Below are 27,285 nucleotides of genomic sequence, written 5' to 3'. Positions count from 1 at the left end.
TCTCCTGCCTTAGCCTCCCGAGTAGCTGGAACTACAGGCACCTGCCACCACGCCCAGCTAATTTTTGTATTTTTAGTAGAGATGGGGTTTCGCCACACTGGCAAGGATGGTCTCGATCTCTTGACCTCATGATCCACTTGCCTCGGCCTCCCAAAGTGCTGGGATTACAGGCATAAGCCACCGCGCCTGGCCAGAACCCATTTTTAATAACCTATTTATATTATTTTATCCTTGAAAATATGTAATACAAGTGTCTGTATTTATACATATCAGCACCCTTTACAGTTCAAGAATGTGAATTTCTAGGGTGTACCCTGTTCTTTGTAAATAATATGTCAGCACTTTTCTTCTTTCTTTTTTAGAAACAGGGTCTCCCTCTCTCTGTTGCCCAGGCTGGAGTGCAGTGGTTCCATCATAGCTCACTGCAGCCCCTACCTCCTGGGTTTAAGCGATCCTCCCACATCAGCCTCCTGAGCAGCTGGGATTACAGAGGTGAGACACCATGTCTAGCTATGTCAGCATTTTTTCTATATGGACTTTAAATAACAGCTGATCTCCAAACTTAACAAGGTTATTTCTCGGTGTATACACTTCAGTAACGTTTACTTGTAATTCTATAAGTAAACTCAGCTGAAAAAGTAGCAAACGAATCTTTAAAAACATAACCAGAGGTTTGTCTGGTGTGCTTTGTTCACTGTTGAGCCCATTCCTACAGTTTTTTATTTTAATCCTCAGTAAAATTACTGGGTGCTCTGTAGCAGTGTTGCTCACCATTCATCTGCCCAGCATTCTCTCAATGTGAGCAGGTAACTCCGACCCCTCGTGTGGAGGGGTCTTTTAACTCTGGGTCTTCCAGGAACAGAAGCATTCTTACCCAATTCTGCATGATAACCTTGCTTCATCTAAACCCACAACTCTTTTTTTCTGTCACTTACAGTCAGTAATCCTTCAAACCTTTTACTTTTGCCTAATCCTTTATCAAATGTAAACATATTTTTAAGATGACCTATTTTTTTCTGTGCCTAGAACAAGGACAAAAATAGTCACACGAGTCTCCCATAGGTTTGTGAATGATTATTATTTAATTTTTGGGCCAGCTCAGTCACAATTTCCAAATACCACATGTCCCTGCAAGTTGTAACAGGAAGGGACTATGAACCACTTCCATTGCATTCAAGGCCTGCATGAATCCAAGAGGCACAAATAGAGTCTTAATGTTTAAAAGACCTGAGATGTCCTATCAAGAAAGAAATGCATGGCACTCTCATTTCAGACATTCAGAGCAGTCATGCACAGTCAGCAGCTTCACTTCCATTTTCCCAGCCATGGTTTTCACTACCTGCTAATGAGATGATCCCTTATTTTGAAAACAACTATTCCTAGGATGACAAGAGCTGGAATAAATGAATACAAAATCAGAAAGTTCATTGTGAATCTTGATGTTGCACCTGGGCTGGTTTCCTCAATGAATTGAATTCCTTGAGTGAAGGCACACATTGGATTAGTTGTCACAGAAACATCTGAGCTGCCTGTCAAGGAAAAGATTGACAGTGTCAGGTGTGGTTTATCTCAGGTAATTTAATCAACAAGTATTTACCAAATGCTTGCTAAGTGCCCTTATTTTTTTTTTTTTTTTTTTTTTTTTTTTTTTTTTTTTGAGACGGAGTCTTGCTCTGTCGCCCGGGCTGGAGTGCAGTGGCCGGATCTCAGCTCACTGCAAGCTCCGCCTCCCAGGTTTACGCCATTCTCCTGCCTCAGCCTCCGGAGTAGCTGGGACTACAGGCGCCCGCCACCTCGCCCGGCTAGTTTTTTCTATTTTTTGGAGAGACGGGGTTTCACCGTGTTAGCCAGGATGGTCTCGATCTCCTGACCTCGTGATCCGCCCGTCTCGGCCTCCCAAAGTGCTGGGATTACAGGCTTGAGCCACCGCGCCCGGCCAGTGCCCTTATTAATGAAAAGTACAGGACACTTTAGCAAGCACAGAGTTTACAATTTGAAGAAGCAAGAGTGAGCAGTTCTGGCCTTTGGCCTCGTTTGAAGATGGACGTGCTTTTGTTTCTATTTTGAGTATAGATTAATTACCATATTTGTGATAAAAATCATGGTCCCTTAGCACAGGCTATCCTAAAGTTAGTGACATTATCACTTAAAATTATTTAAAACACTACTAAATTCAGCCATATTATTTGGTTGTCTTTGGAGTGGCCCTGAGATTTTTTTGGTGGGTTTTTTTTTTTTTTTTTTGAGACACAGTTTCACTCTGCTGCCCAGGCTGGAGTGCAGTGGCTCAATCTTGGCTCACTGCAACCTCACCCTCCTGGGTTCAAGTGATTCTCATGCTTCAACCTCCTGAGTAGCTGGGATTACAGGCATGCACCACCACACCCGGCTAATTTTTGTATTTTTAGTAGAGACGGGGGTTTGCCATGTTGGCCAGGCTGGTCTTGAACTCTTGACTTCAAGTGATCCACCCACCTCGGCCTCCCAAAGTGCTGGGATTACAGGCGTGAGCCACCGTGCCCAGCCACCGTGAGATTTCTAATGGCCATGAGGTCCTTGTCCTGGTCCTACTTCTGACTTTTGCCAAAAGTGGCTTTACTTAGCTGTGTATGATGTACATTTTGGGGAAAAAGAAGCCACTTCAGCCTGCTTGAATGTGTTCAGTAGATACAGAAACTGAGTCTATCCTGAATATACTAGAGTTTACCTCAGTGTACATAAGGTCTGTCATTTTCTAACAACATCCGAATGTCCCTTACCTATTGACCTTTGACAGGAGACTGACTTGACTACTGCTTATTTTCTTTCATTTTAAAAATCAGAAAATGGACCGTATTTCAAGACAGAGTTTTAACTTGAATTATTATGAAACACAGCTTTTATTTCAAAAATACATTTCCTCCAATAAATTGCTTCCTCAGAGTAACATGCAAAAATAATATCCCCAAATAGAATACTTACCACAAGTGAAATTCAGTCCGTAGAACTCATTGACTAAAAGAATCTCACTGCAATATTTTTGGAATGTAAAATAACTGATGATTTTAAAAGAAATGGGCATTTCTTGTATGTTTCTTAAGAAAAAGAAAACAAAAATGAAATTCAGTGGGCTCTGGCAACAGTCCTACCAAATGAAAAGAAAGGCAATCCTTATGTTTTCCAACGTGAGTATAGTTTTCTATCTCTTTATTATAAAAATGATGCTTACTATTAAAAAAACCTTCAAACAACATTGAAAAATATAAAGAAATACCATTGCCTAGAAATAACTATTGTTAACATTTTGATAATATATATAACATATGTGTTTATAAAGTTTTATATAAATGGAATTAAACTCTTCATGCTCTTTCCCAACCTACTCTTTCTGCCAAACATATGTCTCAGACATCCTTCCAAGTCAGTAAGCATAGTACTTTGTCATTTTTAGTCACAGCTTGGTAGCCTGTTAGAGTGAAGACCTTAATTTAACAGTTCTCTCAAGTAGACGATTACTGTCTACTTATTTTGGTAAGCACTATTGATATAAACATACAAGAACATACAGACCTAACACATACCAATTGGAGGAGGAGATTTTTGATTACATAGAAAGTTGAAGGTACCAGTGTAGAAAGTTAGAACTAACCTAGAATACAAAGGAAAAAGGAAGGAGAGACTGAGCCAACATTCATTGTGAAAATGTAATATGTCTCCGCTCCAATCTCTTTCAGGTGAAACTTTATACTGACACTGTGGTCTTTTTAGTCCACCATATATTTCCTGTCAATCAAAAGATTTAAAATTCTTTCTGGTTGCAAGACACTAGTTCTAGGAGCTTGAGAACTTCAAAAGACGCATCCTATCCCTAAAGAACTTGTAATGTAGTTGGAGATACAGACTATATCCTTAAAACTATAAAAATACACAGTAGTGAACTATTTGTGCCAAGAAAGTATTAAAATGTGTACCACACATCCGTGCTGTTCTTGTATTTAGCATTTATGGTTTCACTTATTTCCAAGTGGTCCTCAAACTTTCAGTTATTGTCAGTTTCCTAAGGCACAACATTGAATTAACCACATTGAGAGGTTACTAATTGAAAAGGATACGTGGGACTCTGGGAAGGAATTAGAGGAACAGAAAGGAAAATCTAGGAAGGCAGAAATGGTATGAGTACAGGCATACCAAGGGCGGCATATTGGACTGACTGGACCAGAAAGACTGGAGGAAAGGATGTGAAGGAACAGTGGGAGGGGAGCTCGGAACAATAGCCTGAGACAGCTATTTCAGGGCCTTGCCGTGAGTTGAAGTTGAATGACCATGAATGAGAAAGGTCACGATGAAATCAGCATTCTGAGAAAATTAACGTGACTTCAGCAAGAAGGATGGCCAGAATGAGCGCAGAGTAAGAACAGAAAAAAAAAAAAGCAGACTACAACAAAAGTTCAAGTATGAGATGACAAAGGCCTGGAGTAGGATGATGGCCATGAGAGGGTGGCTGCCTAGTGGCTAGGGTGGTATCTTTTTGAGGTAGGAACCGTGCACCTTTGTTTCTCCCTATACCACACAGAGTCAAACACAAATGTTCCAAATGCACCTATGGTTTGATATCAGAAAAGAAAACCAACATGATTTGGTGAGTGATGCAGTGTGTATACAGTTCAAAGACAGAGTCGTTCACTTATTCACTCAACAAATAATGTTTTCAGGCCTGATGGTCCAAGGCCTAATTGGGCTGGCTGCTGAGAAGGTCTAAAATGATGAATGAGACACAGCTGCTGCCTTCAAGAGGTGGATAATCTATTACTGCAAAGGAAGACCGTGACAGGAGGTAGCGTGTGATAGGCTGAGAGAGAAAACAAAGGGAGCCTTCAGAGAGAGTGCGCCTCTAGCCTCGGGAACAACCAACAAACTGTGCAGGTGGCAGAGAGAGACAAATGGATCAGTGAAAGGCACAGACAGAAGGAGAAGCAGCGGGAGGAACCATAGATCTAGATGTATTGACATGACATTGCCCACATTATGTTGGTTTGTGCTTTTTTTGTCTCTTTTTTTGAAACTGAGTCTTGCTCTGTCACATAGGCTGGAGTGCAGTGGCATGATTTTGGTTCACTGCAGCCTCTGCCTCCTGGGTTCAGGTGATTCTCCTGCCTCAGTCTCCTGAGTAACTGAAATTACACGCACGTGACACCACACCCAGCTAATTCATATTATGTTGTTAAATGGGAAAAATGTATGCATATTTTATATCTTATACAACAGGATGATTTCATCTTTGTTGAATTGTATATAAAAATCTAGCAAGAACTACAACTAAATTTAACTCTGGGCTCTGATACTTCAGGTAACTTTTACTTTCTTCCTTATCCATATTGTGGATATTATATTTATATTGTGAAGATTTCTTCCCCCAAGAACTTGCATGATTTTGTAAGCAGAAAAAACAGCAAAGCTAATTTCCTTTGTGTTTAAAGGAGAAGGGAGCCAACAGCACAAATGCCGCAGGCAGTTCACCTAGAAAGATGATGACTGGGCAGGAAAATGGGTAAACGGAATGACTAGCAGGTTGATGTGGCCTTTAAGAGCAGAGTTTTAATTCAGTGATGAAAGTGGAATTCATGTGAAGCCTTGGGATGTTAAGATTTTGCAACTAATCTGAGAGCATTTAATATTCTTTGCCACTGCCTACCTTTTAAGAGCAAATTAACCACCAGGCGCAGTGGCTCATACCTGTAATCCCAGCACCTTGGGAGGCAGGGAAATCACTTGAGGTCAGGAGTTTGCGACTAGCCTGGCCAACTTGGTGAAACCTCATCTCTACTAATACAAAAATTAGCCGGGTGTGGTGGCACGCACCTGTAATCCCAGCTATTCAGGAGACTGAGGCAGGAGAATCGCTTGAACCCAAGAGACGGAGGTTGCAGTGAGCTGAGATTGTGCCACTGCACTCCAGCCTGGGTGACACAGTGAGTGAGACTCTATTTCAAGAAACAAAAAAATAAAGAGCAACTAACCTCCTTTTCCTAAAAACCCAATACAAATGCTGCTTATGATGGGGTTACTTCCAGATAAATCCATCATAAGTTGAAAATATTGTAAGTTAAAAATGCATTTAAGGACAGACGCGGTGGCTCACGTCTGTAATCCCAGCAGTTTGGGAGGCTGAGGTGAGCGGATCACCTGAGGGCAGGAGTTCGAGACCAACCTGGTCAAAATGGTGAAACCCCATCTCTACTAAAAATACAAAAATTAGCCAGGCATAATGGTATGTCCTGTAATCCCAGCTACTCGGGAAGCTGAGGCAGGAAAATCGCTTGAACAGGAAAATCGCTTGAACATGGGAGGCAGAGGTTACAGTGAGCCAAGGTCATGCCAGCCTGGGTGACAGAGAGAGATTCCCTCTCAAATCAAACAAAAAACGAAACAAAACAAAAACACATTTAGGACACCTAGCCTACCAAACATTACAGCTTAGCCTGGTCTGCCTTAAATGTGCTCAGAACACTTAACATTAACCTACAGTTGGGAAAATTTTTCTAACACAAAGCCTATTTTATAATAAATTGTTGAATATTTAACGTAATTTATTGAATCCTGTTCTGAAAGTAAAAAACAGAATGATTGTATGCCTACTCAAAATGCAGTTTCTAGGCCGGTTGCGGTGTGGCTCACGCCTGTAATCCCAGCACTTTGGGAGGCCGAGGTGGGCAAATCACTTGAGGTCAGGAGTTCGAGACCAGCCTGGCCAACATGGCGAAACCCCATCTCTACTAAAAATACAAAAATTAGCCAAGCATGGTGGCACACACCTGTAATCCCAGCTATTCAGGAGACTGTGGCACGAGAATCGCTTAGACCTGGGAGGCTGAGGTTGCAGTGAGCTGAGATAGCGCCACTGCACTTCAGCCTGGGCGGTAGAGTGAGACTCCGTCTCAAAAAAAACAGAAACAAAATACGGTTTCTACAGAACGAGTATCACTTTCTCAAAAAATTGTAAGTCAGGGATTGCCTGTACATGAAATGGCACCAGATTAACTGAAACAATGATTCAAATAATATAAAAGAGGAGATGCTGTCCAAGGTTGGCTCTGTACGTTGCTGGCTTGACTCTGTACTCTTGGTGTGATTTGATTTCTGCATTTTTCATAAATATTAACAATCCACTTAAGCAACATGGACAAATACAGTGTAATGGTCTTAGTGTGAAAAAATATCCTCCTGGATTGATCAAAGCCTAGTTCACTTTGCTTTATATAATATCTCACCTTCATATAACTCACTACAATTTATAATGTGTTTTCATATTGATTATTTTCTTTCCTTCTCATGATCCCTTGAGGTATCATGGTGGGGCTGAAATAGTGATCTCTTTTTTGTAAATGAGGAAACTAATTTAGATAGAAAAGAGACTGGCAAGTGGTAGAGGAAGTTTCTGACTCAGGTCAGCCTCTCTCCAGGAAGTCACATGCATCACAGCCTTCATAGTGGTGTGACTTGAGCAAAGTCAAGTCTGAGCTTCATTTTCTTTCCTGAAAATGGATTGCTCTAAGAGTTGAATAATTAAACACACACACATATAATTTTATATAGTAGATGCTCAGTAATGTTTTTGTTTTTTGACTTGATTTTTTAAAGTTTAAGTCAAAGAAACAGCCTTCATGTTTCCTTGGGGACCCAGAGATTACTTACTAGATCCCACTCACACCACCTGCCTGGGATCATTTTTTAGCCTTTTAAAATTTTCTGCCCTTTTTGCTGCTGCTTTTTAAAAATGTGTATGGATGCATTTTTTCCTGGTTATAAAATGATACTTATCCATTATAGAACATTGATAAAATACGGAAATGTGAAGAAAAAATTAAAATCAATATCACCTAGAGATAATTACTGCTATCATTTGGTGAATGTCCTTTAAGCCTTGATACTCTTTGGAGCAGTCTTTTATCCTGCAGGCTCTTTTTTTATCTGACTAGCCTTAATTCCTAAGAATAACTGGGAATTGAGAACTGCAGTACAAAATCAACAGTACCAGGTCAGAAATGAACTAATGTATGCAATTTATTTAGCCTGTCACTTGGGCTGTGAGTTTTTCCTGGAACATCTGGACTGATTTTCTTCTCTTGGTATAATGGCTTATTACATGTGAATCATATCATAACATAACTTGTCAGTTCCTGATTCCCAATAAAAAAGACATTTTATTGGACACATGAACAGTTCAAGGTCTAAGGCAATAATGATTAACGAGCAGTACAAATGCTCCAGACTATAAGGTAATATCCATAACCACTATCAGTTCTCTGGTATTCCTTTACTTCAGTCATTATTAGGTGATCATTAATAACAGGTTATCTCAATCTACATTTTTTGAATTATGATATCTTACCTGACCAATCCAGATCCAACAAGCACCCCCGCAATGGACAGCAGAGCCACTACACTGTTGACTATATTTGGATTTTGGATGATACCAAGTAGCACAAGAGTTAGAAATTCACCAAGTAAGTGGGGGGCCAAGACAGCAGCAGAGAAATATCCAAATCTGGCAACCTCAGGATGTAAGCCCAGCGTCCTAGAAAAGCATAAGCTCTTCAGTTTCCTCTCCAAGGGCTATCATTTAAGAAAAATACTGTACTTGCCTCTATGAATAAATCCTTGGTGGTGAGTGGGTGGGAGGCGTTTGCAGGGCAAGCCACACTCCCCTTTGAAAGGCCTTTTCAGAACGGAGCCAACATGAGACTATTTATTACATCAGATTGTTCCCATTGGCTGCAACTCATTGGAAGCCACCTTTTCCCTTTCACAGCTCCTTCAGCTCTCATAGGAAAACATTAAATTACTTAGACAATGGTCACAACTCACTGCAGGAAGCAGGCTTGTTGAACTCTACAGACTTCTTCATAAATAACCATGTTCTGCCTAGCCAGCACCACACCTACCTTAATGTTAATGGGCTCACCCAACCCGCCTCCCAGCACCCCTTCCCTGAACCTCACCTCTGTTCTGTGGGATTATTGCCTGTGTGAAAACCCCTCACTTCTTGTGTCCTCGATCAGGTTAGCCCTCCCCAGGCCTACTCCATTCCATTCTTGTCTTTTATTCTACCAACCCCTTCCACTGATTTGATCTTAGTTTTCTTTTTTGAGACAGAGTTGCACTCTGTTGCTCAAACTGGAGTACATTGGCTCATTGCAACCTCTGCTTCCCGGGTTCCAGTGATTCTCCTGCCTCAGCCTCCCAAGTAGCTGGGATTACAGGCGTGTGCCACCACACCCGGCTGATTTTTTTGTGTTTAGTAGAGATGGGGTTTCGCCATGTTGGCCAGGCTGGTCTCGAACTCCTGGCCTCAAGTGATCCACCCACCTCAGCCTCCCAAAATGCTAGGATTACAGGCATGAGCCAGTGTGCCTGGCCTGACCTTTGTTTTCTGGCAAACAAACCACCCTATATCCATGCACATATCCTCTTATATTCCTTTCTCCAAATTACATTTCCCTGGTGATAGCATGTCTTCAACGACCATTAGGCATGGCTGCGCTTTATCCCATTTGTAGAGTAAGCAGAAAAGGTTGGCATGTCTTATACTCACCCCTCCTTACCACTTCCTCTTCAAGGCCATCTACTTTTCCTCTGTGCAAATCATGAAGTTTGCCTATGCTATCAATGCCATTCCTCATCGTTGTCTTCTGTGACGTTTAAAACATCCTCTCACCTTTGATTATTTTATAGCATCTGGACCAGAGTTATTCTTTCTGCTCCTCTCCACTATCATTTTCCTCAAGCTCTTTAACCTTCCTGAGAGCCATCCACATCAGTGGTTCCTAATTAGCTAATCTCAATTCCAGTGGCTCCAGCTACCTAATCTTCATCACTCACCATATCTTGGACTTAAATATTACTCAAAACGGTTCCGCTCCCAGGATTTCAGAGTCTGAGGACACCCTCTCTGATCATGGCCTCCTGCCTCTCACTTCCCCCGTGCCCTCACTGCCCCAGACGCGGCCCCTTCTGCCATTCTTTGCCTTATCAGTTCCCACATCTGGGGACCCTATTCTCCCTTAAGCAATGGAAGGTGTGCTGGACAATGCCTATTGCCGCACTAACTGGATCCCCTCTGCCACCTTGCCTCAACTGGCCCTTGGACCCCTAAGATTTCCTCATTGTGTCTTGATACAATTCTAATAGCACGTCCCATTATGACTGATATAAACCTCTACTTTAAAATTTCCCCTCCTCAGTTGCACTCTCTCTCCCCAGTGCTCAGCAGCTGAATCCACCTCCCATTTTATGAATTTCTTGATATCTTCATCATCTCTATTTTTCATTCTCTCTCTCCCCCTCTCTCTTCCTGCACCCCATCTTTGAAAGTGTGACCCTAGCTGCTTGCATCCTTGATCCCATGTTATTGATTCCCCTATCCCTACCTTGGTCTACTCTGGAAACTTCCTCTTTGACTTATCCAAATTTTGGCTGCATTTTCATCTACTCTCAATCTGATGTTTTTTGATGCTCTTATCTACCACATTCTAAAACAACCATTTTTGAACTTGATCATGATTAAAGTAACTGCCCCTTTTCATCCTACCCTGTAACACCAAGTTTCTCAGAACAGTATCTGCTTCCTCCATCTTACACCTTACCTTCTTGTAAACCTGACTTACACCCCCATGACTCTACCAAAGCTCTTTTTTGGAAAATTGTGATGGCCTCCTCCCCTTATACCTCACCTCCTTTAACCCCTGCAATATCAAAGTGTTTACAACACTTCCTTGAAACTCTCTCCTTCCTCATCCTCTCTGATGCTGCCCAATCCTGCTTCTCTTTCTGCCTCCCTGATCACCCTCTGCCTCCTCTGTTGGCTTGCTGTCCTCTTCCTACCCTCTGAATGTGTCAGTTTTAAGGTTTTACACTCAGGCTGTTTTCTCCCTGCCCCTGGGCCCCCCATGCACCTGGGTCCCAGCCACTTCAGAGCCCTCTTCTCTGGCCCAAGCCCTGCCATCAATGTGGGACAGGCCATTCCCAGGCATGTGTCGCCTTGTTGGTTTGTTCTCAGGTCTCCTCCAGCCCACAGTTGGGCTATTTACAATAGCATTAATGTCCTGGAAGATAGGACATTGCACTAGACACTGATGGGCAAAGTGTAGATCCTTCGGAGCAGAGAACTTCACCCTGGAGCTCTCCCTGCACAAGTCCCACTAGCTCCATGACTCCATGGGAGCCCGACCCTGGGTAAACAGAACAACCCCTCACCAGTAGCACACACTGCTGAAAATCATCGTGGCAACGACACTGAAGGGGAGGACGTGCAGCACGTAGGCCAGCAGCATCTGCCACTTCTGGTAGAGGCCGTCCTGACTCTCCTGGTCGCTGACAGCTCGCAGCACAGGAACTGGGAATGGAAGGCAGGTTTCAGAAGTCAGTCACCACCCAGCTGAAAGAGGGAGGGCTAGCCCAAGCTGAACGTGAGGTCTGCCAGGGCTGGATGGTGAGGACCAGCTAGGGGGAGTTCCCTAGTTGTAGAAGGAGGGGACCTGCCATCCACAGGACAATAAATTCCCACCCCAGAAATCTACACTCTACCTGAATTGCAATACAATTGCAAAAGATGTCATTTATTTCCTTGTCTCTAAAGTGAGGAGTTGTCACCAATTCAAGAAAAGTACATGCAAAAAGGGCATAAGTGATTTGAAGCATTTTGTCTTCTTTCTGTGCAGGACTCCCCCCACCCCGCCCCTGCCACCAGCAGCCTGCATTTTAGACTTGCTCTCAGAAGGCCAGGCAAACCTCGCAGAGGCAGACACTTAGCATTGCCCCTCATGTCAAGCTCTAGGGCAACTTCACAATAGCTAAGTCCTTCGTCTTATTCCCTAACAGTGTTGCCTTTGGGGCATCCCTCTAATGCCAGCTTCCTGCAACGTTAGGCAACCAGGTGTTGTCTCTGGAATTCCACTGAATTTGAAAATTAGGTGCTGGCTGTCCTAAAATCAGCTCCAAAAAGAAGCTAATGGCACGCAGTTGGCCTGGTCGCTGAGCCCCCATGGGCCGTGCATTCGAGATGGCCAAGATGAGATAGGAGGAATGATCTTTTGAAAAACTCCTCAAACTCTCCCCACCAGTGCATTGTCACTTCATGTTTCCCTGGATCCTTAGCCCTCAGAGAGATCCACCTGGTGAGCTCATTCATAATAATGTGCTGGTAACTCACTAGTTGCCTTTCCCCAGAGAGGGAATCCGGAGAGGGCCGGGTTGAGCTCAGAGAAATACCCGTATAATGGTGGACTTTTGTAAGGTTACAGCTGGAGAAGGGAGGTATGTAGGGAGAAAGAGGTGGACCTCCAGCACGTGGGCACTTACACAGATTCACAGCGTTGAGCATGCCTGTGTACGGGGTGGAGCCCACAAACATGTAAAGGAGACCCACGCGGTCCTGGATAGCACCCTTTAGCACATTGTTCTGGACCCGCAGAAGGAAGAAGAGGAGGAACAAACCCATGGTCAGATTCTGAAGGAGACGCATCATCACTGCCAGCTTATTTCTCACCAAGTTTCTTGTCACTCTCCTGAAAATAAACAACCCTGTTTTAATTCCTTTTCAGAACTGTTATTGGGGGATGGCTAAAGACCTCCAATGGGCATTGCTCACATTTGTGAGCCTCTTACCTCAGGAGAACACCCAGTTTGGAGAAAACTCCGGGAGAATCTTTGGTTTTGAAAGGAACCATCGGTAATGTTTTCAGGTGTTTTGTTCTTTCAATATTCTCCAAAGTTTTATGATAAATTGCTGATTTCTTGTAGGCAGATTCTATCATCTGGACTCTCTTGTAGGTTTCTATTTCCCGTTCCTTGCTTTGGGTATCCACTGACGTCAGGTCCACTAAAAGTTTTTCCCAAAAGATGTCACCCATGTGTTTTTAAATGCATGTATGCACATAGATATACAATTGGTACAGGAGTACTGGCCATAATACCTCATCCCATCAAGATAAAATTTGTGGTTAATGCCCACCTATAAAATCAGAATACTTTAAAGCATCCCAGCAGGGCCTTGAGGATCCCACTGGGATTATCTGGGAGAATTCCCAGGCTCAGCTAATTATACTCTGATAAAATAGTAGCAGTGCACCAATTTGTTTGAGAGAGATCCCCGACCTCATTCTGATAGTCATCTTTAGCAAGTTAATTGACCCCGCCAAATTAATTCCTTGAAGAGTATAAACCACAAAAACAAAAGCAAAAATCAAACCCACTAGAGCTCGTGTCATCCAGGCAGAAGTCTGAGATGAGAAAGTTTAAAAAACATTCATGATGGGGAATGTGAAAGAAAAACTTACTATAGAAGTCAAAAGGGTTTGAATGTTCAGGACAAGGGTAACCGCAGTCATTGAAGAAATCAAGCATTTCCACTGGTGTGCCACAGAAAATCAGCTCTCCGAAGCTCAGGATGGCAATTTTGTCAAAGAGCTGATCAGACAACAGACGAAGTTAGTGTGTGATCACAAGGGTAGCGATGCACTTCGAATATCTCCGGGAACACTGATGCAGGCCCAAGGTCAAGTATTCCTTATGGTCGCCATGTCCTTATGGGAAATGCATTTCTAAGCAGTCAGTCCTTCGATGACCCTGGCCCTGTATCAGTATTCTTGGAGACATTCAAAGTGCATCGCTATCCTTGTGAGCCTAGGCTACCACTCTGGGTCATGCTGCCTCCCATCCTGAGGTCCAGCTTCATATCTGGGATAGACAAGCGTGACTGGACCTGTGGTTAAGTCCTAGCCAAGCCAAGTGAGTGACCTCGGGCGAGCTGGGGTGGGTCTTAGTTTGTTTTTTTGTTTTCATTTTAAATATCGGCTCCTCCTCTATAAAAAGCAAATAAAAGCTAACTAAAGGGATACTGGGCAGAGAAAGTGAGATTTTTTTGAAGGAAATCTGTATGATTGCATGGAAAAACACAGCCTTTGAAGCCAACTTGGCTGTGAAAGCCTAATGCTAGCTTTTTACTATTAATAACTGTGTGATCTTGGCTCAATTAGTTGTTTTTGTTTTGTTATTGTTGTTGTTGTTTTTGAGACAGAATCTCACTCTGTCACCCAGGCTGGAGTGCAGTGGCACGATCTCAGCTCTCTGCAACCTCCTGGGTTCAAGTGATTCTCCTGCCTCAGCCTCCCGAATAGCTGGGATTACAGGCGCACACCACCACGCCCAACTATGAAGTTTGAATCATTGCTAAGTTTCACTCTTTTCCTCCATAAGGTGAATATCCTGAAACACACCTCATAGGATTGTTGTGGAGATGAAATGAGCTATGTACAGAAAGTATCTGGAACATGGTAGGTGCTGAAAGAAGTGAATTTTCAACCTTCACTCTTTCTCTTTCAGGAGCTGTTGGCTCCAATTGCTCTAGTACTAATTTTGTTTGTTGGTTGGTTGGTTGGTTGGTTTGAGATGAGGTCTTGCTCTGTCACCCAGGCTAGAGTGCAATGGCATGATCATGACTCACTGCAGCCTTGACCTACTGGGCTCAAGTGATCCTCTCACCTCAGCCTCCCAAGTAGCTGGGACCACAGGTGTGCACTACCATGCCTGGCTAATTTTTCTTTTTCTTTCCTTCTTTCTTTTTTTTTTTTCAGAGATGAGGGGGGGTCTCACTTTATTGCCCAGCCTGGACTCAAACTCCTGGCCTCAAGTGCTCCTCCTGCCTCAGCCTCCCAAAGTGCTGGAATTACAAGTGTGAGCCACTGTGCCTGGCCACTGGTACAAATCTTACCCTTGCCCCTGCGATTCCCAGCTCAATACACCATAGACCCGGCCTTTACGAGTTGAATCCCTTACCTGAAAAAGCTCAGAACGGGGCTGGTGAATGGTGAGAACCACAATTCGGTTCCTGCGAGCCAGTTCCACCAGGAGGATGACAATCTGATTAGCAGTCATGCAGTCCAGGCCTGTGGTCGGCTCATCAAACAGCATGACCTCTGCCAGCAAAGAAGGGCCAGACTTCTGAGGCACTGCAGAGCCCAGGCTCTGTGCTTAAAACTCGGACTTCTGAACTGTTCCTTATTGAGTTTGCACCACATCCAAACAGTGTGCAGTGGGAAGTAAACATGTAAACTAGCTTTCAGCCTGAGCTCAGGAGAAAGGACCTGATGTGGAAGGGCCTAGTTCCCAGCTCCGGAGCACATGTGGGGCTCAAATCCTCGAGGGTACAGGGAGTAAGGAGATCAGGCCTCTTATAGGGTACTATGGGCCATCTGCGCTCTGCTCAGGGCACCCTGCCAGAGAACAATGGCTGGCAGGCTGGCATCAAGTTGTTTTAAAACAAGACTGAGAGGAGGCTGGTCAAAAAGACAACTTCATTTCATGTCTGTAACACTTTCCAACACCAGCAGGGTCTTTGCACAGAAAAGAAAAAAAACTGACCAATAAAACAAGGTCTGAAGTGTGGCAGGCATTTGGGTTCTTTAGAGGGTTTAAAGTAACTTATTTCTACCTATACAGTGACAAGGGGGCCGGGCGCAGTGGCTCACGCCTGTAATGCCAACACTTTGGGAGGCCTAGGCGGGCAGATCACCTGAGGTCAGGGGTTCAAGACCACCCTGGCCAACATGGTGAAACCCTGTCTCTAGTAAAAGTACAAAAATTAGCCGGGTGTGGTGGCGGGCGCCTGTCATCCCAACTACTCAGGAGGCTGAGGCAGGAGAATCACTTGAACCCTGGAGGTTGCAGTGAGCCGAGATTGCACCACTGCACTCCAGCCTGGGCGACAAGAACAAGACTGTCTCAAAAAAAAAAGAAAAGAAAAGTGACAAGGGCTCTTAAAAACATCTCTCTTATTTGCCTTCTAGTGACCAAGCACCATCTGAAGAACAGGCAGTCCTGGTCTACCAAAGTGCAAAGAAAGGGTCCAGATGCAGTTTGTCCTCTCCAGCTGCATATGAGTGGTGAGGTTTCCCCAGGTGATGGGGATAATGACCAAACCAGGCAGAGGATCAACTACTCTGTTTTGATACTCCCTTCCCCACAACATATACACTTTTGAGTTTATCATTCAAATTCCTATTTTAATTCCTGCCATTTCATGAACACCTGTGGTCATACCAAAACTCACTAGCTTTCCCCAGCCCACACAGTAGTATTCCCCTGGTGAGAAGAAATGATTGGCAGGGCAAGGCTCCGTATTCATGGAAAATCCCAATGGAACACTCCAACACCAACGCAACACTTCCGGGTCCAGGAGCTGTTTTGTTGGGGTGATGGAATCACATCAGGAAATGAACTATACAGCATTTCTGAAAAAACTGGGTCCCCAGTTTGAAAAATCTATGATTTCAGTTGCACACAAACCCCTTTCCGAATGAGGACTGTGAAGACAGGGCCCAAAGTATCTGCAGACACACAGAAGATGTCCAGGCAGCAACTAGTAACAGTTCTGGGTGCCACTTACTGGGATCCTGGAGTAGCTGGGCTGCGATGGAGACCCGGCGCCGCTCACCAATGGAAATGCCCCCCAAGTTGTAGTTGCCAATCAGTCGGTCTGCCACATGGCTCAGACTCAGCTCTGCCATGATGGCCTCCACCTGCAGGAGACACAAATTACAGGAAGGCTGGGCGTGGCTGTGGGTGCTATTTCAATTTATGGGCTGGGGAGGACATGAAAGAGGCAACACACCCCCCAAGAATCCAAGGGCCACTTCCAGACTCACCACACCCTGGAGAAAGCATGTCTTTGATAATAATATGATCCAATTTGACTTAAATCGTAATATAATACATGTGTCCGATTTAAATAAATAATATGCATTTTTTAAAACGTCCCCAGAGGCTGGGTGCAGTGGCACATGCCTGTAATCCCAACACTTTGGAAGGCCGAGGAGGGAGAATTGCTTGAGGACAGGAGTTTGAGACCAGCTTGGGGAACAAAGAGAGACCCTGTCTCTACAAAAAAAGAAACAATAAATTAGCCGGGTGTGCTGGCACATGCCTGTAGTCCCAGCTACTCGGGATGCTTAGACAGGAGGATGGCTTGATCCCAGGAAGTTGAGACCACAGTTAGCCATGATGGCACCACTGCACTCCAGCCTAGGCGACAGAGCAAGACCCTGTCTCAAAAATAAAATAAAATAAAATAAAATAGGCCTGGCATGGCGGCTCGTACCTGTAATCCCAGCACTTTGGGAGGTCGAGGTGGGTGGATCACTTGAGGTCAGGAGTTCGAGACTAGTGGTGAAACCCTGTCTGTTCTAAAAATACAGAAATTAGCTGGGTGTGGCGGCGGGCACCAGTAATCCCAGCTACTCGGGAGGCTGAGGTAGGAGAATGGCTTGAACCCGGGAGGCAGAGGTTACAGTAAGGCAAGATGGCGCCTGCACTGCATTCCAGCCTGGGCGACAGAGCAAGACTCTGACTTAAAAAAAAATAATAAACAAATAAAATAAAATAAAATAAGATTCCCTAGAACAAAAACTGCTTACACTTGCTTCAGGAAAATTAGCCAGGAAACAACGGATACTTCATTAAACTCCTATTTGCAGGAGCCACAATCACTGCAGCACATACAGAAAAATCCCCCAAAGTCATGATTACAATATCACTTACTTTTATAAGTGTTTGGATTTCGAAACTTTATTATAATAAATGCTTTATGTGTTTAAAAAAAATCCAACCTGATTTGAACTAAACCTGTTTCCCACTGTATAACCCAAATAAGTGCTGGGGTCCCGTGTGGTACAATCTCAGTGTGATTTTGCATCAGAGACATATAATCCAGCCTTCAGAAATAATTAAAAATAATTCCAATCTTTATTTGAATTTATTTAAGGACTTTAAGGGGGACCCAATTTATAACCCCCAGCCACATCTAAAATTCCCTTTCTTCCAATTGTCTTCACTCTACTTAAACCCTGCAGCTCCCTGAAACCCTTTTTCCTCCTCATTCTCAACTCCCCCAAAACAATAACAACTAAAAAAAATTCTTTACTGACTTTCTAATCAAGAAGCTTGGCACTTTTCCTCCCTCTCTGTCTTTCCTTCCCCAGCTTATCTCCTCTCCAGAGACCTGTTCACAAATCTGTTTCTGTCCTCCCGTACTGATTACCTCTAGCTGCAGAAACCCCAGGGGGAAAGCAGAAAGAGACGGAAGGTACTCATATGGTAATGAGCTTTGTTTCCAGACACCCCTAATAAGGCCGTGTTACGAAAATGGAAACAAAACCATTGCATTAAAAAACAATAAGCTAGGCCGGGCACGGTGGCTCAAGCCTGTAATCCCAGCACTTTGGGAGGCTGAGACGGGCGGATCACGAGGTCAGGAGATCAAGACCATCCTGGCAGGCCGGGCGCGGTGGCTCAAGCCTGTAATCCCAGCACTTTGGGAGGCCGAGACGGGCGGATCGCGAGGTCAGGAGATCGAGACCATCCTGGCTAACACGGTGAAACCCCGTCTCTACTAAAAATACAAAAACTAGCTGGGCGAGGTGGCGGGCGCCTGTAGTCCCAGCTACTCGGGAGGCTGAGGCAGGAGAATGGCATAAACCCGGGAGGTGGAGCTTGCAGTGAGCTGAGATCCGGCCACTGCACTCCAGCCTGGGCGACAGAGCGAGACTCCGCCTCAAAAAAAAAAAAAAAAAAAAAAAAAAAAAAAAAAAAAAAAAGACCATCCTGGCTAACACGGTGAAACCCCCGTCTCTACTAAAAATACAAAAAAACTAGCCGGGCAAGGTGGTGGGCACCTGTAGTCTCAGCTACTCGGGAGGCTGAGGCAGGAGAATGGTGGAAACCCAGGAGGTGGAGCTTGCAGTGAGCTAAGATCCGGCCACTGCAGTCCAGCCTGGGAGACAGAGCTAGACTCTGTCTCAAAAAAAAAAAAAAAAAAAACAATAAGCTAGATTGCAGAAGAAGAGGGAATGACTTGTGGACCTACATTCAAGAGGAGTCAGGGAGTGGGGCTGACAGCATAGATGTAGCTTTGACCCACCCAAAGAATGGACATGTCTGAAATAGGTACAAAGGAATAACGAGAAGGTAAAAAATGCATAAATAAACTAGCATGATATATTCTGGAAAAAAAGAAAGGTCTTCTCTTGCCATCAGGGTAGAAGGATCCTGGAATTAAGCTTTGCTTGACACTGTGAGATTTCTGTGCTCACCAGCCAGGGTAGATTCCTGAGCCTCCTTCTCGTCTCTGTAACATCATAAGGAGTAAGCTTGCCCCTCCTGGCTTGGAAGGGATGGACAGAGAAGACATTTACTTAATTTGTCTCAGAGGTTTCACACCCCAGCAGGAATGCTCTCCCATATTTTGGAAACACTGTTGGAAATGGAATTCAGAGTCCTTGTAAGGAATATTGTGAGGACCTTGTAAGGATCATTGGGATGATTAAGTTCAACCCTCCATGCTCTGTGCTTTCACATAATCTGATGTATTCCTCACATCAAACCCAGGAGAAATGCATTCTTATTGTATTTTTATAGAGGAGAAAACAGAGAGAGGTCCATAACTTGCCCAAGATAATGCCATTAGCAAATGGCAGGGCCAGGATTGAGAGGACTGTGTCTGGGCTCTCTCAAGCGGTCCAAGAAGCCTGAGCCTTAGCCAACAGCCCCGCAAACACAGCCTGCTCACATTGGCCATACTTTATTTCCAGGTTCTTCCAAGGACAGAAGCAGATCTGCCATGCTATCTCCTTTATTATAATCAGCACTTCCTTCCCACTGAATTACTTGTCAGGATTTTACACGCTGTGGGCTGGATTTGCTGAGAAAGGACTCACAATTGAAGAAAACTCTGCTATCAGGAGTTCTCCTGCTCCCAGGGAGCTGTGCCCCTTGAAGGAGGCATGTCCACCTGTCATTGGTCCCTGGGTGCTTGTGGGCCTTCCCAGTCTAGAGAGAAATGAAGCAGTTTCCAGGTAAGGTCTCCGATGGGTTTACTTGTGGCTACTTCCAAACTGGAGACAATTAAGAAAGAGATTGGAACCTAGAAGGAGTTGACAATTCAATTGTTTCTTCCTTCATTAACTCAGTCCAGTTTGGACGAGGCACATTCAAGATGTCTCCAAGCAAGCTGAGAAAAATCAGTGGCAAAAATAACTATATCTGTTCAAACAGGGAACTTGTAGAACAGCATGGTCCCAGAGAAGGGTAGTGCAAGCCACAGACAGAAGTGAAATATTTTAGTAGCCATATTTTGAAAAGTAAAAAGAAACAGGTGAAATTTGAATAACATATTATTTACAGCCAAAAATACCATTTCAACCTGTAATCAATACTTTTTGAAATTTATTTATTTATTTATTTATATGTATTTATTTAGTTGGTTGGTAAAGACAGGGTCTCCTTTCGTCCTTCAGGCTGGAGTGCAATGGTGCAATCATAGCTCCCTGCAGCCTCGACCTCCTGGGTTCAAGAGATCCTCCTGCCTCAGCCTCCTGAGCAGCTGGGAGTGTAGGCGCACGACACCACGCCCAACTAATTTTTGTATTTTTTGTAGAGACTGAGTCTCGCTATGTTGCCCAGGCTGGTCTCAAACTTCTAGACTCAAGAAATCCTCCCGTCTTGGCCTCCCAAAGTGCTGGGATTACAGGTGTGAGCCCACCCTGCCAGACCTAAAAATTCTTCATGGGCTTTTTCACATTCTATTTTTCTCAGACTCAGAGTCTGAAATCTGATGTGTATTTTGCGCTCAGAGCACGTTTCAGTCTGGACTAGTGACATTTCAAGTCTTCCAAAAGCACATGTGACTAGGGGCTGCCCTCTCGGGCAGCACAGGGTACACGGTGCAAGGTGCAGGGCGCGCTCTAGAGTGAAGGAGTGACGAGCAAAGGGGAGTAATGGGCAAGCGTAGGAGAAGAGAGGAGGGCAGCGGGGGGTGCAAAGGTACTCAGTTTGCCCGCTGTGAGCGGGGGGCTGCACCCACCTTCTTCTGGAAGAAGCCGGGGTTGCCGCGGCGGATGGCCAGCAGCGCGGTGTAGCGCAGCGTCTCGCGCACGGTGAGGCTGCTCAGTAGGGTGTCGCTCTGCGGGAGACTCGGGCGTCAGTGTAGCCCGAGCCCCCGGGGCGGGCGGGGAGCCAGGGATGTGGGGGACGCGCCCACCTGCAGGACGTAGGAGAAGCAGTCCTGGAACTGCTCCCGGCGCAGCGCCCGGCCGTTCACATACACTTCCCCCAGGAAGGTCCCGGTGCGCCGCAGCCTCCCGGACATGGCGTCCAGCAGCGTGGTCTTCCCGGAACCTGTGGGGCGACAACAGAAGGCCCTGGGGGAACCCCTCTGTGCCGGCCTTGGAGGAGCTTCCCGAGACCCTCTGTGTGGGCATGACCCCGCGTGCCAGAAGTGCTACGTGAGGGATCCTGTTCTAGGTATTAAGGATACAGCGGGATACAGGCCCTGCCCTGTAGAACGCGCACTGTGCATGCAGCAGTCTCACGCGCAAATGAGTCTTTGGATTGTCCCCTGAGTGAGAGGAGACATGCCATTTCTTTCATCTGGGTCAAGACCAAAGGTGCTTTCTCTGCTTGTTTGTTTGGCTTTAAAACTGTTTTGCTTTGGGAGGCCGAGACGGGCGGATCACGAAGTCAGGAGATCGAGACCATCCTGGCTAACACGGTGAAACCCCGTCTCTACTAAAAAAAATACAAAAAAAAAAAAAAAAAAAAACTGTTTTGGATTGAATAACAAAATACCTATAGGTATCAGAATAAGAGGAAAGCCAAGACTCTTGGAAACGTTTGGATCCTAGGACGGATTTCTTTTTGTGGCCCCCCTGGGGCGGTCTGGTTGTACCTGGATGTAGGTGACATTGTCTAGAGCCTTGCTCACAAAGCAAGGAGCATCAGCAACCCCTGAGAGCTTGCCAGAAATGCAGAGCCCCAGGCCCCACCCGTGACCTGCTGAGTCAGATCTGCTTCAGTCGAGGTTGAGAAGCACTGACTTGGTAAGTCCTTTGGTAAAACCAAGTTGGCCACAGCCTACACTAGAGCCTGGGGCACGGCCTAGCTGGATGTCACTAGGAAGGTTCCCACAGAGGGGTTGTGGTGAACTGCCTGCCTGCTGGAGGTGACTGCGGGATAATGCTTGCCTTGGTTTGCTTTTTTTCTTTTTCCTTTCTTTCTTTTTTTTTTTTCTTTTTGAGTGAGACTGAGTCTCGCTCTGTCACCCAGACTGGAGTCCAGTGGCACAGTGTCGGCTCACTGCAACCTCCACTTCTCAGGTTCAACCCATTCTCCTGCCTCAGCCTCCTGAGTAGCTGGGATTACAGGCATGCACTGCCACACCCGGCTAATTTTTGTATTTTTAGTAGAGATGAGGTTTCACCATGTTGGCCAGGCTGGTCTCGAACTCCTGACCTCAGGTGATCCTCCTGCCTCAGCCTCCCAAAGTGCCAGGATTACAGGCGTGAGCCACCACTTTGTTCTAAGGTTAAAGGTTAGGTGATGCCTTTAGACAACAGCCTGATGGCCCCTCAGTCATACTGGACACAAGTTTACCACAGACCCAGAGTTCATGGAGACAGAATAGACCTCCCAGGCCTTTCCTATCCAAGGAGGCTGAGAAGTTGTGATTCATAACAGAGAAATAGGCAGGAAGTTCTGAACTATCTGGGAAGATAGCAAGAGAAATCTGCTCATGAGATGGCTGTGCAGAGCCAAAGAGATCTTTTGTTGAAATATTATTATCATTATCATCATTATTATTATTATTTTGAGACAGAGTCTCGCTCTGTTGCCCAGGCTGGAGTGCAGTGCACAATCTCAGCTCACTGCAACCTCCGCCTCCCAGGTTCACGCCATTATTCTGCCTCAGCCTCCTGAGTAGCTGGGACTACAGGCACAGACCACCACGCCCAGCTAAGTTTTTTGTATTTTTAGTACAGATGGGGTTTCACTGCATTAGCCAGGATGGTCTCAATCTCCTGATCTTGTGATCTGTCCACCTCGGCCTCCCAAAGTGCTGGGATTACAGGCGTGAGCCATCGCGCCCGGCCCTTTATTTATTTATTTATTTATTTATTTATTTATTTATTTATTGAGATGGAGTCTCACTCTATCGCCCAGGCTGGAGTGCAGTGGCAAGATCCCAGCTCACTGCAACCGCCATCTCCCAGATTCAAATAATTCTCCTGCCTCAGCCTCCCGAGTAGCTACGATTACAGGCGTCTGCCACCACACCTGGCTAATTTTTGTATTTTTGTAGAGACGGGGGTTTCACCACGTTGGTCAGGCTGGCCTTGAACTCCTGACCTCAGGTGAACTGCCTGCCTCGGCCTCCCAAAGTGCTGGGATTACAGGTGTGAGCAACTGCACCTGGCCCTTGTTGAAATATTTTGAAGAAACTTGCTTGTTGCTCTGAGAGGTACAGAGATGAATCAACTCCCTTAGCAGCTGTCTTCTTTTCTAATGCGTAACTGACAAAACTCAGAATTAGCCCCAGCCTGTTCAGGGGGTGGTCAGAGTGGGGAAAGAGAGGAAAACCCATTATAAAGAAACAAAATGTGACTTCATTGGGATTGTCTTTCAAAATGTGCCCTGTAATTTCAGTCGTGTGGTTCTTCTAACCAGAGCCACCCTGGCTTTACATTTTTCGGATCCAATCTGAACTCTGGCAGAAGCTGCAGATATCCTGCAGCCTGAGTCCAACCCAACCACTTCCTCAAAACTGGCCTCCCCAGGGATATAAAATCCACTTTATTGTTGCCACATCCAGTGTATATTTCTCTGGAGGGATCCCAAGACAGAACTACCCAACCAAGTCACTTCCAGAGCTCTGATTCATAGACATTCTGAGAGATCATGAATGGTGTTGTTTTAAGCCACTAAATTGTGGGATACTGTTTTTTTTTTTTTTTTTTTTACAATAGATAATGAATTTAGTTTTTTAAAAAACATGTCAAATATTTATTAACTCATTAATTAGGGAACCAGCAAGATGACAAAGCTCATTCAAAAGAGGATATGAGAGGCTGGGCGTGGTGGCTCATGCCTGTAATCCCAGCACTTTGGGAGGCTGAGGCAGGCAGCCTGAGGTCAGGCGTTCGCGACCAGCCTGATCAACATGGTGAAAACCTGTGTGGACTAAAAATACAAAAATTAACTGAGTGTGGTGGCAGGCGCCTGTAATCCCAGCTACTCAGGAGGTGAGGCAGGAGAATTGCTTGAACCTGGGAGGTGGAGGTCGCAGTGAGCCGAGATCACACCACTGCACTCCTGGGTGACAGAGTGAGTGAGATTCCATCTCAGAAAAAAAAGAATATGAGAAATTGATATGTATAGACAGTGGGGGAAAGAAGGTTGGAATAAGATAACAAAGTTAGACACAAAAATGGTTAAGGCCCTAAAGGGCAATAAAACTATGACATTTGTGGTTTTCTTTTCTAATAGGACAGAAATCATTTGCAACTAAATAATCTGCAAAGAAGCATCCAATCCAGAGTCTACGCCCTCCTCAACAGCAAATAACAATTCAAATAAGTTTAAGTTGGAGTTCCCCTGGAGTCAGATGGCTCTAGGCAGGCTTGCTTTAGACTACGCTCTAGTGAGACTTTGAACATATATGTCATCATCTTTTGCCTCGCTAATGAAGATTTGATAGATAACACTGCTTGAGATAAGACACCAATGGAATTGTCATTTTATGCAATACTATGGAGTAATTCATAAAATTATTTTACTCCTTTATTCAACAAATATTTATTAAGCACCCACTATGTGACCGACCCTGTTCTAGGTGATAAGGATACAGCAGAATACAGTCCCTGCCCTTGTAGAACTTGCAGCCCACTGTGGATTCATTTCAGTATAAAGGGTAGGTGTTGTCCGAAAGCCATGATTAGGCATCTCATCAGAAACCAGCCCACACCCCCACCCCAATCAAAAGCCCCTCCCGCTGTCCTGCTGTATGTACATGAAACACAACATTAGCCTTTGGAGTGCACTTCTGAGATGGGGGGTTCCATCTCTTGTTGTTCTTAGAAGTGGGACACACTTCTGAGAAGGGTGCTAAATGTCACCCTGTTTAATTCTTTATAAGGACAACAACAGGTGACAATTTGTTAAAGGAGAAGAGGCAGTTTTTTTTTTCTTTTTAAAGAAGCGCACTGTATTTATCAAAAGGAAGCTGAGAATGACCCCGAATGTTACGGTACATGTGTACAGCTAGATACTGGTTAAAAATGGAAATAAGAACTGACAGAAAGTCTTTGAAAAGTGTAACAGCTTTGGTCAGTGCTATAGTCTGAAAGTTTATGTCTCCCTAAAATTCATATGTTGAAATATTACCCAAGATGATGGTATTAGGAGGGGGGGCATGCAAGGAGGTGATATTGGGAAATGATTAGGTTATGGAGAACTCTTACAATTGGGATGAATAACTCAGAGACCCCTCCGCACTTCTGCCACGCAAGGTTAGGGTGAGAAAATGGCTGTCTAGGAGGAAGTCTTCCTCACCAGACACCGAATCTGTTGACCCTTTGATCTTGGACTTTCCAGCCCCTAGAATTGTGAGAAAAAATTTTATGCTTTTTATAAGCCACTCAGTCTATTTTGTTTTAGCAGCCTGAATGGACTGAGACAGTCTGGGAATTCCTCTTCTTTTTTTTTTTTTTTTTTTTGAGAGAAGGTCTTGCTCTGTTGCCCAGGCAACAGAGTGCAGTGGCGCTATCTCAGCTCACTGCAGTCTTAACCTCCTGGGCTCAAGCAATTCTCCCACCTCAGCCTCCCGAGTAGCTGGGACCGCAGACATGCACCACCATGCCTGGCTAAGTTTTGTATTTTTTTGTAGAGATGGGGTCCCACTATGTTGCTTAGGTTGGTCTCAAACTCCTGAGCTCAAGTGATCCTCTCACCTCAGCCTCCCAAGCTGCTGGCATTACAGTCATGAGCCACTGTGCCCAGCCTATTCTCTATTCTTGATTGTATGTCCAAAATATACCATCATAAAACAGGACCAGTGGAATCAAAGATAGGGGCTTAATGGGCATTTCTGTGCTTATTTAATCCTTTTCCTTTCTCTAGGCAGTGTACAGATAGGGGAAATTGTGTTTTCTGAGTACTTTTATATGCTATGGAACTGTGGGGCCTTTTCATATTTTGAAATATGAATTCACGTATATGTTAGGCAGGATTTTATACTCTTTCAAGGATCTTTCTAAAGATTTCACGTTGGTAGCAGGTTCCATTCACAGTCAGACATCATTAGATTTCATTCTAATATCAAACCTGTGGCTTTCTTGCTACAACTTAATCTGTTTCTTCAATGTGGAGTTTAACTCAAGCCAAAGCCTTTTTAGAATCCTCCTTCCCAAGCTTACCTGAGCTTCCTAGGATGCACATAATCTGCCCGCTCTCCACGTACAAGGAGACATCTTTGAGGATCTGCCTGGTCCATTGCTGCTGGCAAGATGTGATGTCCCACCAGGGCTTCACGTGGTGGCTTTAAAGGAAATCCCAGGAAGGCAAAGGCAGCTTGGGGCCCTGGAAGGGACTACACCCAGGTCCCCAGCATTGATTCCACCTGTGCCCCACCCTAGTTGTCTCCGGACAGGCTCCTAACGCTTCAGCCTCAGCGCCCTCCTCTGTAGAACCTGGCAGATAGCGACTGAGGCTGCCCCAGGGAGGGGGCCTGTGCTGGAGTTGCTCCGAATGTCCTGTCCGTTTGGCTGGAAGGTGGCTGTCCCTGCATTCCTTCACCAGGTTTCAAGATTCCTTGCATTCCCAGTACCCCCGTTCCCATCCACAGAGGGCAGGCCGTAGATACTGGGGTAGGCAGGGCACTGCTGCCACTTTGTTTATGCCCAGGCCCTTCCCTGGGCAGGGGGAGGGGCCATTCACTGTCGCTCCACATTTCCCAGCACAGCCCTTCTCCCTCTCCTCTCTCCACCCGATCCACTAAAGTGGGAACCCAAAGTCCCCAGGCAGACAGAGTGAAGAAAGGCAGCAGAGGGTTGAGTGCAGAGCCCCGTGCTCCTGGGGGAGCAGCAGCAGCAAGGGCTCTGCCTTACCTGACACTGTAGGAGGCATGGAGGATGCCCAGGCTGTGTGGCTCCAGGGCAGTGGCAGAAGCCCCCTCCAGGGAGCTCTGGGAGCCCCTGTTTACTTGGAGACCCATGGGCCCTCCGGGGGTCAAAGATGAGAGGTCACCCATGGCCAACAGGCAGCAAAGCTGGGCAAATTTTCTGGTGGCCTGACCCTCCCCAGAGTGGCTTCAGTTGGGGAGCCTGGGGCAGACTGCCCTGCCTGCTCCACCTGACCCTGGAATCCCTCGGGATGGCAGGACTGGGACTTGGCCACGGAGACCATTATCTGATGTACCTTTAGCCA

At 45.3% G+C, this 27,285-nt stretch overlaps 1 protein-coding gene and 1 long non-coding RNA gene across 4 annotated transcripts; one reads left to right on the top strand and one right to left on the bottom strand.

Moving 5' to 3' along the window:
• The first annotated feature begins 446 nt into the window (after nucleotides 1–446).
• LOC117062388 lies at nucleotides 447–16,922 on the top strand. Its single transcript, XR_004428346.1, has 4 exons — nucleotides 447–492; nucleotides 12,579–12,706; nucleotides 14,233–14,309; nucleotides 15,822–16,922. It is a non-coding gene; the product is annotated as an uncharacterized LOC117062388 (long non-coding RNA).
• ABCG5 (ATP binding cassette subfamily G member 5) lies at nucleotides 562–27,269 on the bottom strand. 3 transcript variants are annotated; one of them, XM_033175852.1, is made up of 13 exons: nucleotides 26,967–27,269; nucleotides 26,277–26,398; nucleotides 21,068–21,204; nucleotides 20,891–20,989; nucleotides 16,421–16,553; nucleotides 14,812–14,951; nucleotides 13,314–13,443; nucleotides 12,643–12,856; nucleotides 12,337–12,542; nucleotides 11,233–11,371; nucleotides 8,369–8,554; nucleotides 2,962–3,074; nucleotides 562–1,529 (listed from the first exon to the last, which is right to left on the bottom strand). In XM_033175852.1, exons 1-13 carry the CDS (start codon nucleotides 27,107–27,109, stop codon nucleotides 1,336–1,338), a joined length of 1,956 nt encoding a protein of 651 aa, XP_033031743.1. In that variant the 5' UTR covers nucleotides 27,110–27,269; the 3' UTR covers nucleotides 562–1,335. The 3 variants fall into 3 exon arrangements, with proteins under 3 accessions (XP_033031743.1, XP_033031744.1, XP_033031745.1); XM_033175853.1 differs by having other exon boundaries at nucleotides 957–1,529; nucleotides 12,472–12,542; nucleotides 26,967–27,234; XM_033175854.1 differs by lacking the exon at nucleotides 2,962–3,074 and having other exon boundaries at nucleotides 1,448–1,529; nucleotides 26,967–27,234.
• Nucleotides 27,270–27,285: the final 16 nt, after the last annotated feature.

Source organism: Trachypithecus francoisi, unplaced genomic scaffold, assembly GCF_009764315.1.
Source record: "Trachypithecus francoisi isolate TF-2019V2 unplaced genomic scaffold, Tfra_2.0 Lachesis_group17, whole genome shotgun sequence".
In the NCBI taxonomy this organism is placed as follows: domain Eukaryota; kingdom Metazoa; phylum Chordata; class Mammalia; order Primates; family Cercopithecidae; genus Trachypithecus; species Trachypithecus francoisi.
Note: the sequence above shows the minus strand (reverse complement) of the source record. Positions and strands in the feature narration are given on the sequence as shown.

Excerpts from the sequence above, each read along its gene's own strand:
- ABCG5 (XM_033175852.1), bottom strand. The coding sequence starts at position 27,109 with ATGGGTGACCTCTCATCTTTGACCCCCGGAGGGCCCATGGGTCTCCAA. Across the intron at positions 20,990-21,067 it reads GCTTCTCCTACGTCCTGCAG|AGCGACACCCTACTGAGCAG; the intron begins GTGGGCGCGTCC and ends AGTCTCCCGCAG. Across the intron at positions 1,530-2,961 it reads CGGACTGAATTTCACTTGTG|GCAGCTCAGATGTTTCTGTG; the intron begins GTAAGTATTCTA and ends TTTCCTTGACAG.